Source organism: Penaeus monodon, chromosome 5 (genome assembly GCF_015228065.2).
Source record: "Penaeus monodon isolate SGIC_2016 chromosome 5, NSTDA_Pmon_1, whole genome shotgun sequence".
Lineage (NCBI taxonomy): Eukaryota > Metazoa > Arthropoda > Malacostraca > Decapoda > Penaeidae > Penaeus > Penaeus monodon.
The window spans coordinates 18,242,644-18,260,143 of NC_051390.1; the positions used below are offsets into that span (position 1 = coordinate 18,242,644).

General features: G+C 36.1%; 1 protein-coding gene across 3 annotated transcripts in view; it reads right to left on the reverse strand.

Moving 5' to 3' along the window:
- The window catches only part of LOC119573042 (membrane-bound transcription factor site-1 protease-like), a 32,996-nt gene that overhangs the window by 6,791 nt on the left and 8,705 nt on the right, over positions 1-17,500 (reverse strand). For all 3 annotated transcript variants that reach the window (XR_005228756.1, XM_037920028.1, XM_037920029.1), the window contains exons 2-15: positions 17,324-17,500; positions 16,801-16,952; positions 14,472-14,900; positions 14,198-14,315; positions 13,850-14,073; positions 13,553-13,737; positions 12,686-12,803; positions 12,319-12,455; positions 11,772-12,147; positions 10,129-10,691; positions 9,138-9,379; positions 8,378-8,661; positions 7,742-7,842; positions 6,265-6,407 (exon numbers count right to left, since the gene is read on the reverse strand). The exon at positions 17,324-17,500 is cut by the window's right edge. Coding sequence is in view for 2 of the 3 variants with exons in the window: in XM_037920028.1 (XP_037775956.1) it covers positions 6,265-6,407; positions 7,742-7,842; positions 8,378-8,661; positions 9,138-9,379; positions 10,129-10,691; positions 11,772-12,147; positions 12,319-12,455; positions 12,686-12,803; positions 13,553-13,737; positions 13,850-14,073; positions 14,198-14,315; positions 14,472-14,900; positions 16,801-16,952; positions 17,324-17,500 (3,249 nt within the window). In the remaining variant the exon portion in view is untranslated. The remainder of the gene's footprint in view (positions 1-6,264; positions 6,408-7,741; positions 7,843-8,377; positions 8,662-9,137; positions 9,380-10,128; positions 10,692-11,771; positions 12,148-12,318; positions 12,456-12,685; positions 12,804-13,552; positions 13,738-13,849; positions 14,074-14,197; positions 14,316-14,471; positions 14,901-16,800; positions 16,953-17,323) is intronic.

Here is a 17,500-nt window from a genome sequence, read left to right on the forward strand (position 1 = left end):
AGAAGTAAGTTAAAATTTCCTTTTTCCTTTATTATAAAGGGAAAAGTATATATTATTTTAAGAGATAAATTATGAATGGAAGAAGCAATATATCAATGACCAGTTATGAACTTCCTCTGAGCATGAGGTACAAAATCACATCATTCCACCAGTAAGAGTTATACAGAAAATTGGTCTGATTAGCTTTTTTTCTAATACTTTCTTTTACATCTTTTTAGATGATTTTCTTATCAACTGAAAAGCATAATAACTTCTCATCTGAGTTGAGTAATTGTTTTTTAAAGTAATATAAATAAAACAGAACCAGAACGAAAACAGAACAAGCCATCAACTGCCATATTATTACTGCCCAATTACACCACCCCTTTGTAATTAAGTACACAAAGCATGGCACATTGACCTCAGATCATCAAAACTGCTGAAAACCCTGGGAATGGCTGTAATTAAGGATGTATAAGCATAAGCCAAAAAGCCTCTTTTAAGTCAACAAAAGCAAGATATACCCTTTGTTTTAGTGCCAGATGTACTTGAGCTACAGGTGGATGGTTATATATGCTTGTTCAACAGACTGGCATCAAGGGCAAGTCTTAAATTTGTTGAATCCTTCTTTGGCACTTTGACTAATCAGTTTAGAAGAAAACTTTTTTCTTGTATCCTCTCTACTGAATTAACTAATAACTTGTTGACTGTTTAAGGCGGGAACCAAAGATTTCTGCAGGCAAGGAAACCACAGTGAAGGAGGTCAATTCTCTCAGTAGTATCACTAAAGGCCCAAGGAAACGATCCACTGTCCGTGGGCCAATACTCTTATCATTCAGGAAGTCTGCTCAACTTGAGAATGTCACTTTTTCTATGAACAAAAAAACTTCCAGGCCTTGTTCCAGCAATCACTAAAGAACATCCTTCCTTTTCCATGCTTTTAAAAATATGAAGTTGATGACTTTGCACCTTCCTGACTCTGAGTGATTGATAATTTGATATGAAGATTGTTGTACAATTGGACTGATGTCATCCCAGGAAGACAAAGAGCACCTAGGAAAATTAGACCTGAATTTAATTTTAGAAGCTGGTACTGTGGGATAAGACAAATGGAAAAAGTTGTCAGGAATCTTTACTTTCACGTGTTATGGCATCTCTAGAATCAAAGATCAAACTATCTGCTCAACTCCACATGGTTGACAATGAAGTTGTGTACTTAACTAACAAAAGATTCTAAGGAATTGTACATTTATGCAATTTTAATCTTTCCACCACTGCTTATTCTAGTTAATGTTGCACTACTTCTGAAGCCTTCTGATGAATCAACCCAAGACAAAAGACAAGACAAAGACAAAACAAAAAAAAAAAAAAAAAAAAAAAGTGGTTCAGCAAGTATAGACATTAAGGATAATGTATTCCAGGACTGCCAAATGGTGAAGTGGGCTGTATGATGGCCTGTTGATGAACTAGGGGCGACAGTTGATTCGTGCACAGCATGAATGGGCCACCAATTCCATAATTCCTTGGAATATTTAACTGCATGATACAACACTGCAGACTGAAATAGACTTGTCGTCTGGAGAAAATGTGTTTGTGATTGAAGTAGACTATTTTTGTAAAAGCCATTTCTGAAGTTACATCACAACTATTTTGATATATAATTCAGACAGAAAGATACAAGAAGATTTTTTTTCTTCTTTTTTCTTTACTCATCTTCCTTTTTTTTTTTACTTGTATTATTTTTTTTAAGCCAAAGCACTCAAAGCCAAGAAAGAGACCACAGCAATCATACACAGACTTAATCTAATTAAAGGGAAACGCCATGTCATTTAGCACATAATTTGTTATGGCCCTGTTAGTTAAGGACACATCATGAACCATTCAGCATTGGAAGAAAACGGTATTGTAAAGCAAACTACTCTGTGTGCACTGACAAACTGCAAGAGCCTGAGGATATAGTGCAAAATCTGTAAATAAGGTAATGCTCCTATGAACATGCTGCAGTGGCAACTATCTCATTAGAGGTTTTCAATGTACAATATATGTCCAAGGAGTGACAGCATTAAAGTGACTGTGTTTCTAGCCAAGTTATCATGATTTCACTATCACATATGATAACTGTAGCTGTTCTCAACATAACCATGGTAAAAATTCACCAGTTACAAAACTTTTTTTTTCTCTTTCACAGAGCTGTAGTTGCATGTTTATTCTTCTGAGTAGTTATGTGACCTCATGCAGGTGCTTCATGAGTGTAAAGACTAGTGGGATGAGGCAATTGGGCAATTATGGTAGTTGATGATTGGGGCTTGTTCTTCTATTTTTGTTCTGGTGGGTCACTGTTTCTTTAAACAACAATGACTCAACTCAGCTGAAAAGATCCATGATATTGCATCTTGATATCAGACCAGAGAGACCAAAAAATATGTTTATATATGGAGGATCCCCACTTTTCATGGTCTTATTATCCATCATTTCACTCTTTCATCACTGACTTTTTATGGATGCATCATTAATTGCATTTCACTCTTTCATTGTAAGGGTTCCAAAAGCTTGAACAGATCTGTTCATTAACATCCAAGAAATTGATAAAAAACAAAAATAAAATAAAAACATGAATTCCAGACTACATATACAACAAATACAAAAATCTGATAGTTTGTGCGCAATGCTAACAACAGTATACACAAACAGCACATGTCAACTTTCCTGCCTCCGAAACAGATGATGTCACCATACCAGTATACACTTTGGCACTGCTAAGTGTTCATGTTCATTTATCTATCAGTATCATTAATGGACAATGGCTAATCCAAACCCACCCAAAGCTAAGCAAAATGGAAATGATATAGAGGACACAGCTGATATTGGACATTTAACCCACTGGATCCGGATGCTTCACTATTATCCCATAGCTCATAATATTGGCTTTAGGTTTACTCGCACAGCCACTTTTGTAGGCCAGGCACAAATAGGCACTCATGAATAGTGACAAGACTCCATGCCTCCTTTTTGCAATGTTATTTTCTCTTTTTCTACATCAGCATTTTTAGCTTTTTTGCCATTTTCCAATAACTGTCAATTGATTTGCTTCATTCAGATGGTAAATAGAATGTTTTAATTGCACAGACTCCATATCATCTCTCTAGGTAGGCCATAACACTTTGTTATTTGTCTTTTTCTCTTGTAATACTTAATTTTCTGTAATACAACCTGTCACCAGTGACAGTGGCCAGGAATAGGATCCTGAGCATCCTCCCTGGAGCCGGTGCTCTTCCAGTTATGGCTTATGGATCATACATTCCAAATTTATCGATGGAAATAATACAAAAGCTCAATCCTAAACACCAAATGAGTTTAATCCCTTCCAAGGATTGTGTGGATTTGTGGCAAGTCATTCTCATCACTCAAGCCTTCATCCAAAATGCTCACGACAGCAAATTCACATCATACCAACCCACAGTCAGCTTTTCCCATGACAGCATGTTCATGGTTAATGAACCATCAGGCTAGATTTTTCAATGATTTTTGGTTCAATATCAAAAGCGAGAGAAGCTTTTTTTAAGTGGCGCCATAATGAACATTGAATACATGACAATCCTCGCTCATTCCATTACGGATTGCTTCACAAGAAACTTGGCTGAAAATGAATGTGAGATGGCTGATGTAAATAGTTATGATCCTCTTTCATCTACTCATGCAAAGCCTGACTCTCATTCCTGTTACCTTTGTCACACACCAGCATGGCAGCCATCCCTATAAACTCAGTATCTGACATTTGCATTTCTCTTTTGTATTAACTTTTATTTTATAAAAACACATGTATTACTCTCTTCTGTATCATTTACCTAGGATACATATGAACTACATATGTGAGCAAACCACAAGTAAAGATTTCGCAGTTTTGGTTAACATAACACTCTTTTATAATGTATTCCTATGGGATACTGTCTATCCCTATTCATCAAATTGTCATTTGTCATAATTTTCAGGTCCATATAAACAACACATAACAGGACTCCCATGTATTAATATGCATATATAATTTTGTTATATGATTTCTAGTGTCTCCTTTCTTTCCTATGCCTAAAATTCTATTTCCTTGAAGACTTTCTTTCACTTTACTACCTGATAACTATAGGTAATACATCTGTCTTTTCTGTGAAGCTTTCTTCTCTTGTATTATGCTTAATCCATTAGAACCAGGCAACTTGACTGTTACATCAAGAAAAATTATGGCTGAGGGACAGATGACAGGAATACACTGTCATGGAAAAGTTTGGATGAGGGCTGGGGAGAAGGGCTTGACTCACCATGAGTTCACGAAACTCTTGAAGGAAGATTAGACTCATTACACATTTGTGAAAGGGCTCTTGAATTAATTTCCTCTAGTAAACATAAGTGGAATGTACCATTAGTATGCCATAGCTGGAAGAGCATCAGATCCAGGGAGGACACTTATGAGATCATGTCATGGCTGACTTGATTGTGGCTCCAGGTGAAGTGTTATTCATGTCATATTATAATGATGTCTGCATTACATTTTATACTGTTCTATATAAGGAACCCTCATTGCCCACACCACATGTCCTGGAGCATTGCCTGAGGGAGAACAGGATGTATAATGCTATGAGTGGCTACTGTTTTTTTTACAGGGCAAATTTTTTAGCATAAATAATTCACCTGCCATGCATGGAAAATGCCACGCATCAAACATGACACTCTCTTACTGTTGATGTGAACGTGTAAGTTACCTTCATTCTTGTTTATGAGACTCCTCATTATATATCACCAAATACAAGCTTGTATTTTGTAAAATCAAGAATCGTAAAAATTTGCTTTTTAAAATCTTATCCTTCAATTACAAAGCCACATTCAATCTTGTACACAGACTGTGCCATAACTTATTTATTGAAATACACTCTAATGTATAAAATTTGGCTACTACAGGTCAATCTAGCAACTAAAACAATATCATACATGTCTGTATATGCAAAATCTTTAAAATCATGTCACACACAAGTGATTAAAAAAACAACAACAACAACAACAACAACAACAACAACAACAACAACAACAACAACAACAACAACAACAACAACAACAACAACAACAACAACAACAACAACAACAACAACATATCACTTTGTTGGTGCAGCATGATAAGTGCTATGCACGAGGCATGTTGAAAAAGGCCCAGGTGGCAAGCCCAGTCAGCCACACAAACTACCAAAGCAGAGGCCATGTGAACCCCATGTCCCCAGAGGCAATGGGTTAAGATGTTATTCCAGCACGCTGTGACTGGTGGCGTCTGATGTGTTACAACATACTGAATAAGAAAATATTAAAATAGCTTTGTTATTGTTATTTGACAGAGTTATCAACAGAGATGATATGAAGTTTACGTAAAGTCAACATATTGATACAGCAAACTAAATAACAAATATAGACCATGGAAAATGGCCCAAAAACTAAAAAAAATTATGCAGAAAATCAGACAAAAACATTGCAAAGCTTAGGTAAAGACTCTTGATGCTGCACTCAATTATTCTTGTGGGCTAAGGCCTATGAACCACAAAACCAGGAGAGTTGCCAATCAGTATGCCTAATACCCAGATTTTGGGCTACATGCAGGCAGCAAGGCACCAGGATCCAAACAGTTAACAATGACTTCCTGAGTCCTTTAAAAACTTAAACTTGGAGTATATCACATTGTCTCTGATGGAAAAACACATGCCACCCATGTGCTTGAATCTGCGCATTTTCCTTAAACAGCTAATAGTTAAAAAACTATATCCAACTAAAGTTGCCTTTAACCCTTAGCCACCGGTGGCATGTACGTACATGCCATGGCATACCTGGATTATATTCTGGGTGGTATGTGCATACATGCCATGGTGCACCAATCCTATTTTCCAGGGATATGTATGGTCACACCACCACGCTAGGGTAATGACACTGGCAGCAGGGCCCAAGCCACTATGAATACAACCCAGAAGAAAGTGCTTGTGTATCGGGAAATCACCCATCGGCATTGGGTTAATGAAAGTTACAAAGAAAAGGTTTAACATATTTCCTGGGTATATGTCAACAATTTCTTCACAATATGACCAGTTGAAACTACAAACAGTTTATAATACAGGCAACTACATATTATTTGTAACAGTTCTGGTAATGACTAAAGCATGCAGAAAACTGTGTACTGTAAATTATAAAAAAAAATAAATAAATAAATAAAAATATAAATTTAAAAAAGGTAAAAAAGAACATCTAAGTCAGTCACATTACCTGCGTTGGGAGATCCTGCTGGGCTTTCTTGACCTGACTTGTGACCATCCAAGGGCAGAGGATGGACATCAACAGGAGCCATCTTCACTGCAGCTACGATCTCCGGTTGTGACAGTAACTTAAGACCAACATGGATATTCAAGCTGGAAAAGGAAAAGGATCTAGCAATTCACCTTATACTTTATATTTATGACATATTTTAACACATCAAAGATACCATTCCACAGTAACTGCATTAACTAAGAAAACACACATCAAAAAGAAATATATTACAATATAAATTTATTGTTCTTCTTCTATGTCTAAAGAAATGTGGAATTACTGTAAGATCAAAATCATAATAAGTTCATATTAGAAGATTTTGGAATAACTAATTGCCATATATATTCAACTCAATTTGCACTATAAAGGAGTTGCGGAAAATGGACACATAAATGAATAAATTCCAAAAATAGAAACTTTGTGAAATACTCAAGGAACTCGTCTAATCAAATTTTGTAATTATAAGATAGGTACCACAACACCACCTGCAATACAAGCCATATTCCGTGATCTATATCTTCAGGAATCCAGTAGAGTACACTGTTTTGGCATGTAGTTTAGTGCAGTACTGTTCAAGAACTGCATGACAAATGATAGACCTTTTACATCATATCTTTTTAGCAAGGTTAGTTGTAATAAGGAAAACAGGGCAAGAATGGCAGTGAGAAGGAACGTGGGGCCAACCTTGGAAGACTTTAGGATTGTTTGTTTCCCCCTCTGTAGTTGCGTCTTTAAAGTATATGCCCATTTTATTTGTTTCATCTTCCCAGAGGTATAATCAGATTTTAAATTACAACAGCTGAAATTGATTTACTCCCTATCAAGAGAATGAAAAAATAATTTATAAAGGCTTACCCTTTGACTTGAACTTTGCCATTCATTGTCTAAAGATAGGACAACTGACTTACATAAAAAAAATTATGAGGACTCATATATATGTGGGAATAAATTCAACAACATAGCTTTAAGATTACTGATTTTCTTCCTTTTGTCAAGAATAACTAAATAAGCACAATGTGAGAAAATTAGATTTTTTTTCAACTGTTAGGGGGTTTCTCCCCACCTGTCACCCATGTGTCTCAAAATATGCATGATATCAATACACACAATAAAACAGAAGAAAAAAGAAAAATGCAATTGTTTTCATGGCAACTTTACCAAATTTTACTGACTAACTAATTATCTGTTGATTGGTGATTATGTACAACCTTGATATGGTGCCAAAATCTGTTTCCTTTGACCTTTTACAGGTGTAGATAATTCTTTATATGTTCAAAACTAGTATTAACTCCATTTTTATTCTCATAACCTAAATTTTTCCCCCACAAATGGGCTCATTGAACTCACATTTAAAAACTACTAAACCTTGCAAAGCCAAATCACTTGCTACTTTTATCTCACAAAGCCTTCCCATAATCTGATGGGCATAACTTACTTCTTATTTGAGACATTAAGAGGCTGCGGTGTAACAGGAATGAGGGAGGGGCAATCTGGGAGAGGTCTCATCTGCTCCATGCCAAGGGTGTGCTCCACAACCTGATGTTGATGAAGAAAGAGACAGAGCATGTTAAACTATCTTGGCACATGCATGAGTAACACCAAAAGAGATGCCTGACAACAGTGATGAGGGCATGATGCAAAACAAGGAGGCAATCAAGCTACTGTCATGCACACCAGAGACTGCTGAGCTTAATGGTGTTTCTTCTGCCACTGACAACCTAGTAGGGGCCAAACAAATAATTCTATGTATCTGGGCTCTATTTGAAACATCAAAAATAAATGCAAATACAGGGGCAAAAATATGAGGTAATTAGACTTCATATTTAAATTTATTTAAAAATAAGATGAAAAATATAAATATGAATTGTAGTAATTAATTCCCTAACACTATTCAATTTTGACATATGGATGTTCTCATTCACAAATATTACTGCTTTTCAAATCTCCCAGTTAATTCTGAAAGCACAATTCTTGAATACTGTTATTAATTTCAATGTCATAGATGCAAACAAAAAAATATTCATAATTTTCTAAACTCAATGAAAAGACTGTCAGTCACAAGATTCTTTACCTTTGAATGTTTATGCAAATTACTGTTTTCCATTTTTGTGGGCAGGTCTGTTGTTGGAGGGACTGGAGCCCCTGCATTGGAAGTGAACACTCCAGCAAGGTGTCCAGTGGTAGTGAACTCTAAAAGAGCATCCAGCATCCAGAAGCAATCTTTCTGCATGTGGCTATTGTCTAAACAGTTGGAGTCCCCATATACTACTAGTCTCCCATTATGGGACTGACCACCATCTATCATATTCTCTGCTGCCCCACTTCTGGTCTGCAGGAGTCCAAGTATTGGAATATCTGAAATGCAAACAGATAGGTCTTTAGTTTCATACAGATGTTGTGTAGATACAGAATTAAGATATTTTAAGAAACTACAAATTATATAATTCTACTTAGGAAATGGATCTAGAAAGTGTAATTTAACCCTATACCCGATGGCTCCATACGTACTGAGCTTTTGACATCACCTGATTTCACCTTTTCTTGTCTTTTTGGGATTTTTTTTTTACTAACGCTATCAATATCAATGCTATTATACTATCACAGACATTATAATTATTATAATGCTATTGATATTACTAACACCAATATAAGATTAAAGAAAATATTTTTAAGAAACAAAGAAAAGGTGACATAAGGTTTTTTTTTAGCAACTGGCTCATTGGTGACTTACACTTGCAGTGTTATCTAATTGTATAGACAATTAATAAACTAAACTTACAGTAGCCACGCCATCCCATAGGGTTAAGAAATAAGAAAAAGCCAAAACTCACCTGGAACACTCTCAGTCTCTGCTTCTAACATTTCCTTTGCATAGTCATTCAGGTTTTTGCGAATAACTGTACCCTCTTGTGGGAACTGTGCCAGTGAGGTGCCAGTTGCATAATACATGTCACGGTCACCTAAGGTGTAATCGCCTTCAAAAACTCCATCACTCAGAGATATGCCCCATGAAGCCAGTAAGTAGTTAAGGGCAGGTATATTACTGCCACCTGTTACCGGCATCCAAAGCTGCCTGAAATTTTGTAAATATATGTATAAGTATATAAGTGTATGTATGTGTATGTGTATATGTGTATTTGTGTATATGTGTATATAAATATATATAAAATATATAATTATATTTTATATATAATTTTATAAAAATATATATATTATATATATATATATATAATATTATATATATTATATATATTATTATATAAATTTTATATATTTATATATTTTTATATATATATATTATATAATATTATATAGGATATTGTAACATTATATATTTATATATAATTATATATATTATATATATATATATATATATATTATATTATATACATATTATCAATATATATATATATTAATATATATATATATATATATATAATATATATTATTATATATATTATATAATATATATATATATATATATATATATATATATTATATATATATATATATATATATATATATATATATTATATATATATATATTAAATATATTATATATATAATATATATATATATATATATATATATATATATATATATAGATATATATATATATATATTATATATATAAAATATATATATAAATATATATATATATATATATATATATATATATAATTATATATATATTATATATATTATATATATATATAAGGAAATAAATAATTCTTTACTAAAGCTTCATTAAGAGACTAAATGACCTATACATTGATATGATCTCACACACTTTAAAAAGTATGCAAATTCCAGAATACTTACTTGGTATTCTCATCATAAAACTTGACTTTTTTCATAACACTGACATTATACCAGTCTGCAAACACAATGACCGATAATCCATTCTCAACATCGCGCCTCAATTTTGTTACTTCTTCTGGGAAATACTCTTCTTCCGGGTCCACAATCATCAAGGTTCCATACTTGCTGGCATCAAAGCAGGTGAAGGGTGAACCTAAAACCTCCACATAGTATCCACTGTTCCTCAAATGCTGATACATATCCTTGAAGTTGGTGTGGATGTGATCCGCATTCCAGTCCAGAGGATCATTGGTCATGCGCAAGTTGTCCCTTGGGAAGTAACCTGGTGGGTAGCGCAGGTTGTGGAACTGGTCCCAGAGTACTCGTTTATGTCGGGGAGGAGTTGGAATCACCTTGGCCTTAACTGGAAGTTTCACATGTGATGTCCTGGGCTGCGTTTCACCTTCTTCAGGAGGCGATTCAACAGTCACAGATATATGGCCACGAGCAAACCCTTCCCAGTCTTTACCACTGTCTGCTACTGTGATCCACACAGCCAGGTGGCCTGACCATGGCCAAAGTACCTGGAAATACAGATATAGTCAAATAAGAAATTGTTCCTATTAAAAACTATATCAACATTGACATCACTTTTAAGAAAAATAAGTTGTATGCTAATCATACTTAATGGTTCAAAATCAATAAAAACAAGAAAAAAAAGTCCTGGGGGAGGGGGAGGGGGAGGAGGAGGAGGAGGAGGAGGAGGAGGAGGAGGAGGAGGAGGAGGAGGAGGAGGAGGAGGAGGAGGAGGAGGAGGAGGAGGAGGAGGAGGAGGAGGAGGAGGAGGAGGAGGAGGAGGAGGAGGAGGAGGAGGAGGAGGAGAAGGAGGAGGAGGAGGAGGAGGAGGAGGAGGAAAAGGAGGAGGAGGAGGAGGGAGAAGGAGAAGGAGAAGGAGAAGGAGAAGGAGAAGGAGAAGGAGAAGGAGAAGGAGAAGGAGAAGGAGAAGGAAAAGAAAAAGGAAAAGGAGGAGAGAGAAGGAGAAAAGGAAAAGGAAAAGGAGAAGGAAAAGGAAAAGGAAAAGGAGGAGGAGGAGGAGGAGGAGGAGGAGGAGGAGGAGGAGGAGGAGGAGGAGGAGGAGGAGGAGGAGGAGGAGGAGGAGGAGGAGGAGGAGGAGGAGGAGGAGGAGGAGGAGGAGGAGGAGGAGGAGGAGGAGGAGAGGAAGAGGAGAAGGAGGAGATGAAAAAATTAACTTGCTGATACCACAAATGTTTTATATTTGCACTGTCCACTACTTGTTTGTTTTATTCCTTTTGTTTACAACACAGATGACTCCACAAGTACTTAGCCAGCAAGGCATTGATAACAAAGTTAAGCTGACCTGACCTCCTGTATTTACTACAACTTAAGCTTCTGTTAAGATCTTTTTTTATCAAATAATGATGATAATATTAATTTTCACAACAATAATAGTAGCTGATTTGAAAATATACTTCACAAAAATTCAAGAAAGGAGGTAGAGATGAGACAAACTAACTCCTTAGTGACAAAGCACTTGCACAGCCATCTATGTGTAAACAAAGGCTACATAACAAAGTACAACAGACAGTGCCAATGGTTTAACAATATTACTACGAGCGTCTATCTAAAACACTAAACAACATTACCTCTGAGTATGTGAATGCAATGTTCAGATGCTGCCCAAACTGTGGAGTGTATGGATGCCAAATGGGCTTTTCAATGATACGTCCAGAGACCCCCATCCCATTCAGGATGGTAACATTCACAATAGTTGGCATGGCACCATGGTAGAGGGGCTGAGTGCAGTATGGCCACATATACTGGCATTCTGTGAGGTCGATATAGCTAGGGCTAAGAGATGCCTGTGGTTTATACTTTGACAAAACCTGGTAAGCCTTAACCAGGTCAAGTTTGCCATGTCCTTGCTCGAACATGTTGACCCCAGGGAGCCTGCGAGCTGAAGCCATAAGTGCTTGCTTCATGCTAGCTGGGTTGATGATACCACCTCGGTGCAGGACACCACTATGAATAAAGAGAATTGCCAACAAAAATATGATAAGAATCTGATTCTTAGCATTTAAGCTCTCAATCATTCGCCTCCAATATATCATCTACTTCCTCAGTCATTATTCATTTGTACATTCACATATTTAAGTGTCATCAACAAATAAAAAAAAATATAAAAAAACTAACCTAGCCAAAAGAGTAACAGCCCCAGCAACAACAGGTGAGGCAACAGATGTCCCAGACAACTGTCGACATTTCCCCTCCATACTTGAGCCCTGCACAAGTGATCCATAAGTCACAATGTCCGGCTTGACACGCCCATACCTAGAAAGAGAGAGAATATATTAAAATATATGTATGCCTTTATATACATAAACATAAAAAAAGAAGTATTAAAATTGTATACAGATATAGATACATATACACACATAGACATGCACATACACATGTAGATATGACAGACAATAAAGAAAATCATTCCAAATACTAAAAAAGGACTGTTTAAAACAGATTAAAAAAAAAAAAAAAAAATCAATTCAAAGCCCTTTCATACCCCTTGTGGAAGCTCCCATGTGGTCATCCCACGTGACGAAAAGCGAGCTATTTGGTCTTCAAAGTTGATGCCACCAACACCAATTACATCCATTTGATCAGCTGGATTATTTAGGGTTCTGTTGAAAAGATACAGCTAATTAAAGCTAAAAAGAACTAAAGGACACAAAATTTGAATAGTTTTCTTTCTCCTCATTATCCCTTTCCCGACAGGTAGTATTCATAATGGCCTGGGCTTATATCGTCGCCCTAGCATGCGCGACTGCTCATGCCAAATACCAGTATCCCTTGCCAATTCTTCGTAATACTACGAGCATATGTTGTATTTTCAGTTTTTATTATTTTCTAAAGTCTCTACTTGCCATAATTCCTGATAAATCAAGACTGAAGGATATTTTTGTTGTTATATAGACTCCATATTTGATCATTATTCGGTCTATAGCCTGAATAAAATAAGCAGTGTGTGGCATTATGGAGTTGAAATCGTAGGTTTGTTGTATTTTTTTTTTTCTTCTTTTTGTATAGCTAAATGGAGAGCTATAACGACTATCACATAGGGAATATTTTTGCGATGACTAACAAAAAACAATTATGGATTCATTACTGAAGATAGCTAATACCGAAAGAACCAGCCAGAATTTGATAGTTCATTTCCCTCTAAAGGCTTTGAACTTGGTGAAATCATTAGGGTGCAAATATAATAGTTATTAAAGTATCATAAAATTTACAAATCAATTTACCAAATAATTTACAATGACAGATCCTTCAGGATAACATACACAACAAAGATAAAGTCTTTGGTGCAAGTCACAAGTTTAACATCATTGCAATCAAATCCCCCCTATATAAAAATAATGTACTCTCTTACCCATAAAGTGGCCCATCATTTCCAATAGCAGAGACCATGATCACTCTGTTTGCTGTGAGCTCCCAGACTTTGTCCACAAATGGGTGATCCATGAAATCTGGGCCCCCAATGCTGAGGTTCAGAACATCCACTTTCTTCAAGATGGCATAGTTGAAAGCATCGAGGAACCAGGACGTGTATGATACCTACAAGCCAAATTGAGAGCATATCATCTTCATAACATATCTATTCATTAGGTAAAAAAAAAATTGACAAAGTTATAATATTGTATTAGAAAAACAATACTTTCCAGGTTACCTGGTTGTTTGTAAAGACACGATATATATGAAGTTCTGCATCAGGCGCAAATCCAAGACAGGTTTTCCCACTTGATGCTATCACCCCAGCAACGAATGTACCATGACCCAGGCCATCATCCAAAGTCTTTTCATTTGTCCAATTTGTGCGTTCTTTAATGCGCTTGAAGTGTGGGTGTGACTTTGAAAGTCCCGTGTCAAATACAGCAACTTTAACTCCTGCACCTGTTATGAAATGAAAACTTCAAAAGAAAATGTCCTCAAAAGCAAAGTCATAATCTGAGGTGAAATAGCATCTGGTGTTATAAGCATATACAGATAGACACTGAATCATAGCAAACTACTTTACCTGTGATTCCCATGCTCCACAGTACATCAGCTTGTAAGGTGGATGTGATCTGTCTAGGAATAGCTCTTAACAATCGTCGACTAGAGTGCCTGCCAGTCGTTTGCCAGAAGGCTGTTCCCTATTTGGAAATATCATTAAGTATAATACTGCTAATATTAAAAATACTTTCACACAGTTTTATATGTATTTTAGCAGAGTTTATCACAGCAACAATATATATATAAGTAACATTGATCTGAAATGGATTAATCTATTTACACTGATAGGTACCCACCAGAGTTAGTGAGGAGCGTCTGAAAGGCCGAGAGGCTGGCCACACAGCCTCCCTCTTCACACTGTGGGGACAATCCTTCCCCGAGCAAGGAGAGTCATCTTCACCTTCTTTCACCTCTTTTTTGTCATATTCTTCCCCAAGAACCTCATATTCCACATCCAGCTCTGCTGTATCATCTCCATCTATATCCTCCTCTTTGTGCAACCCATCTTCTTGCTGTGCCTCACTTATGTTGTACACCATGAACCCATCTCCTGTCTCTGATATGTTGGCAAAAAGAATCTCATCCCACAAGTCTGTACTGGTGTCTTCATCTGTGTCATTGACAAAGTGGAGGTGACGGATGACCATGCGTTGAGCTGTGACTCGCTTCACTGCTGGGTGGTCTTTGAGGGCATCCAAGCCATCATTTTTACGAAGTTCTTGGATCTGGAAGTTTACAAATAACTTTCACTAGGAATTTCTCAGCTCAATGGGCTAATATATGATTTTCTTAATTAACAAGAAAAAGAAGGTAACATTGTCATTTATCAAAACCATTGTTATTCTTTTGTGTACCAAAGGTTATTATCTTTCAAATCATTGGCACCACAAAGAGCAGTGTATACTATAGTTTCGGTTAATCAGTATCAACATAGATAGCTTCACAAGTATTTAGTCATCAAGAAGCCAATTATCATAAATAATATATAATAATTGAGTTTCATTCCATCTGTTACAATGGCTATTCTTGATGTGAGACTTTCTGTTTATTCTTGCTTCTAAATTAACCGGTGTGCTAGGGATGGCCAGGATTACCATTTACTGGCAGTACAGGATTTGTACACAGGTCAGCAAGATTGCTATATGAGATCCCTAGGTCATAGGCCTACCTAACCATTCTTGTTTACCCCATTCCTTGAATTTTTTACTTCTAATAATGGTTTTGTTATTAACCCAATTGGCACGTTTGGCAAGAATACATGCCATGCCCACTGTAACACAGGTTTATTTATTGTATTCACACATAGATGGCTCTACAAGTGCTTAGTCATCAAGGGGTCACTTATTAGTCCTACCTTTCTCACCTGTTTACCCTTTTCCTTGACTTTTGGAAAGGATCTTTTGCATTATTTCATTGTCTTAAATGTTAACAAGATTTTAATAATACTTTAATAATCATAACATCAATAACAATAATAACAGTATTGATATCAATTGTATTAAAAGGAAAAACACATTTTCCCGCCAATTCAAGGAATGGGGAAATCAAGATCAGTCAGTAGGGCCTACTGATACGACTCCTTGGAGGCTGAGCACATGTGGAGCCATCTGTATGTAACAAAATTCACAAAAACCTACAAGGGACAGAACATAAATCCGGGGCGATTGGGTTAACATTCATATCACTCTTATGAACATTATTATGATCTTAATGTTATTAACCCATAATTGACGGGTAGCATTCATAGAGGCCGGGGCCTCGCTGCCGGGGGCTTATATCGTCGCCCGAGCATGCGCGACCACTCATGCCAAATACCAGCATCCCATGCCGTTTCTTCGTAATACTACGAAGATATGTTGTATTTTCAATTTTCATTATTTTTTACAGTCTCTACTTGCCAAACTTCCTGATAAATCGAGACTGAAGGGTATTTTTGTTATTATATAGACTCCATAGTTGATCATTATTCGGTCTATAGTCCGAATAAAATAAGCAGTGTGTGGCATCATGGAGTTCAAATTGTCGGTTTGTTGCAAATTTTTTTGGTTGTTGCATGGCAAAAATGAGAAAGTGTTAGAACCGACTTAATCACACTTTCACTGGCAAAAAAATAATCTTTTGCCGTGATTGTAACAAAAAAAAACTCATGGCATGTCCATGCAAACTCTATGGCATGTGCGTACGTGCCCCCGGCAGATGGTCCCGACATGTCATGGCATGTACGTACATGCCACCCGTCGGCAAAGGGTTAACAATACCAACATGAACTGCATAAAAAATTCTTTATGAAAATTTAAGAAAGAAAGAAAACATGTGAGATTTGGTAGACCTAGCAACTGATGCCTTGGTTACTAAGTACTTAATGCAGCTATTTATATGTAAGCAAGAATAATAAACTAAAATCACAATGGACCACTTTTCCATACATGCTCCCCTAGTGTCAATAGGTTAATGCCATTATCAACATTATGCTACAATATCCAGTAAACATAAATATAATTGTAGGACTGCTAGATCATAGCTACAAGTTGTTGACAAAACAAAATGACAAGCACTTTCAATATTCTCCAAGTATAGCCTCTCAATATTAAAAACAGAATCAGTCCTTAGAGCTAAGCAACTTACCTGCACAACATCAAAATCACTTGGGTAGTCACTTGCTGGATTGTTACGAGGCATCACTTCCCACCGCACAACATCCGAGTCATTCAGGGCTGCCTCAATAAACCGCTCCCTTGCCTCTTGTCTATAGTAACCCTTAAAAGCTACAATGTACTCTGCAGGAAAGGAACAATATTCTTTAACAACTTTGAAATCAAAACAAAAAAAAAAGTGTAACTTGACACTATTTTCAAATAAAAACATGAACTTATTTGTGCCATGGCCTCAGGGGAGTAAATTTCTGATGTGAATCACATTCACACTGTATTTTACTTTACTATTCTTATGAGCTGCTTAATTCTATGACAGGATATAAGACTATTTAAAATCGACAGAATGCATATTTTTTCATTAACGATCCAAAACAAATATAAACCTTTTCATTATTTATAAAAAAAAGTAAAGTAAATGTAAACTGAATAAAAACCAGCATTGTACCAGGATTAAAATCATATAGAACTAAAAACATATATAAAGAAATAATTACCATTTTCCACAATACTGGAGGAGTATTTTATCTTCACTTGATGGCCTCGCCCTCCTCCACATGGTGAACCTTCCGTCGTTCTTCCCATAGCTTTGACCTGCTTCGTACTAGGTTCAGATATAAATACAGGACCATCATTACTATCATTCACAATCAATTCTGGCTCTGTGACACTGC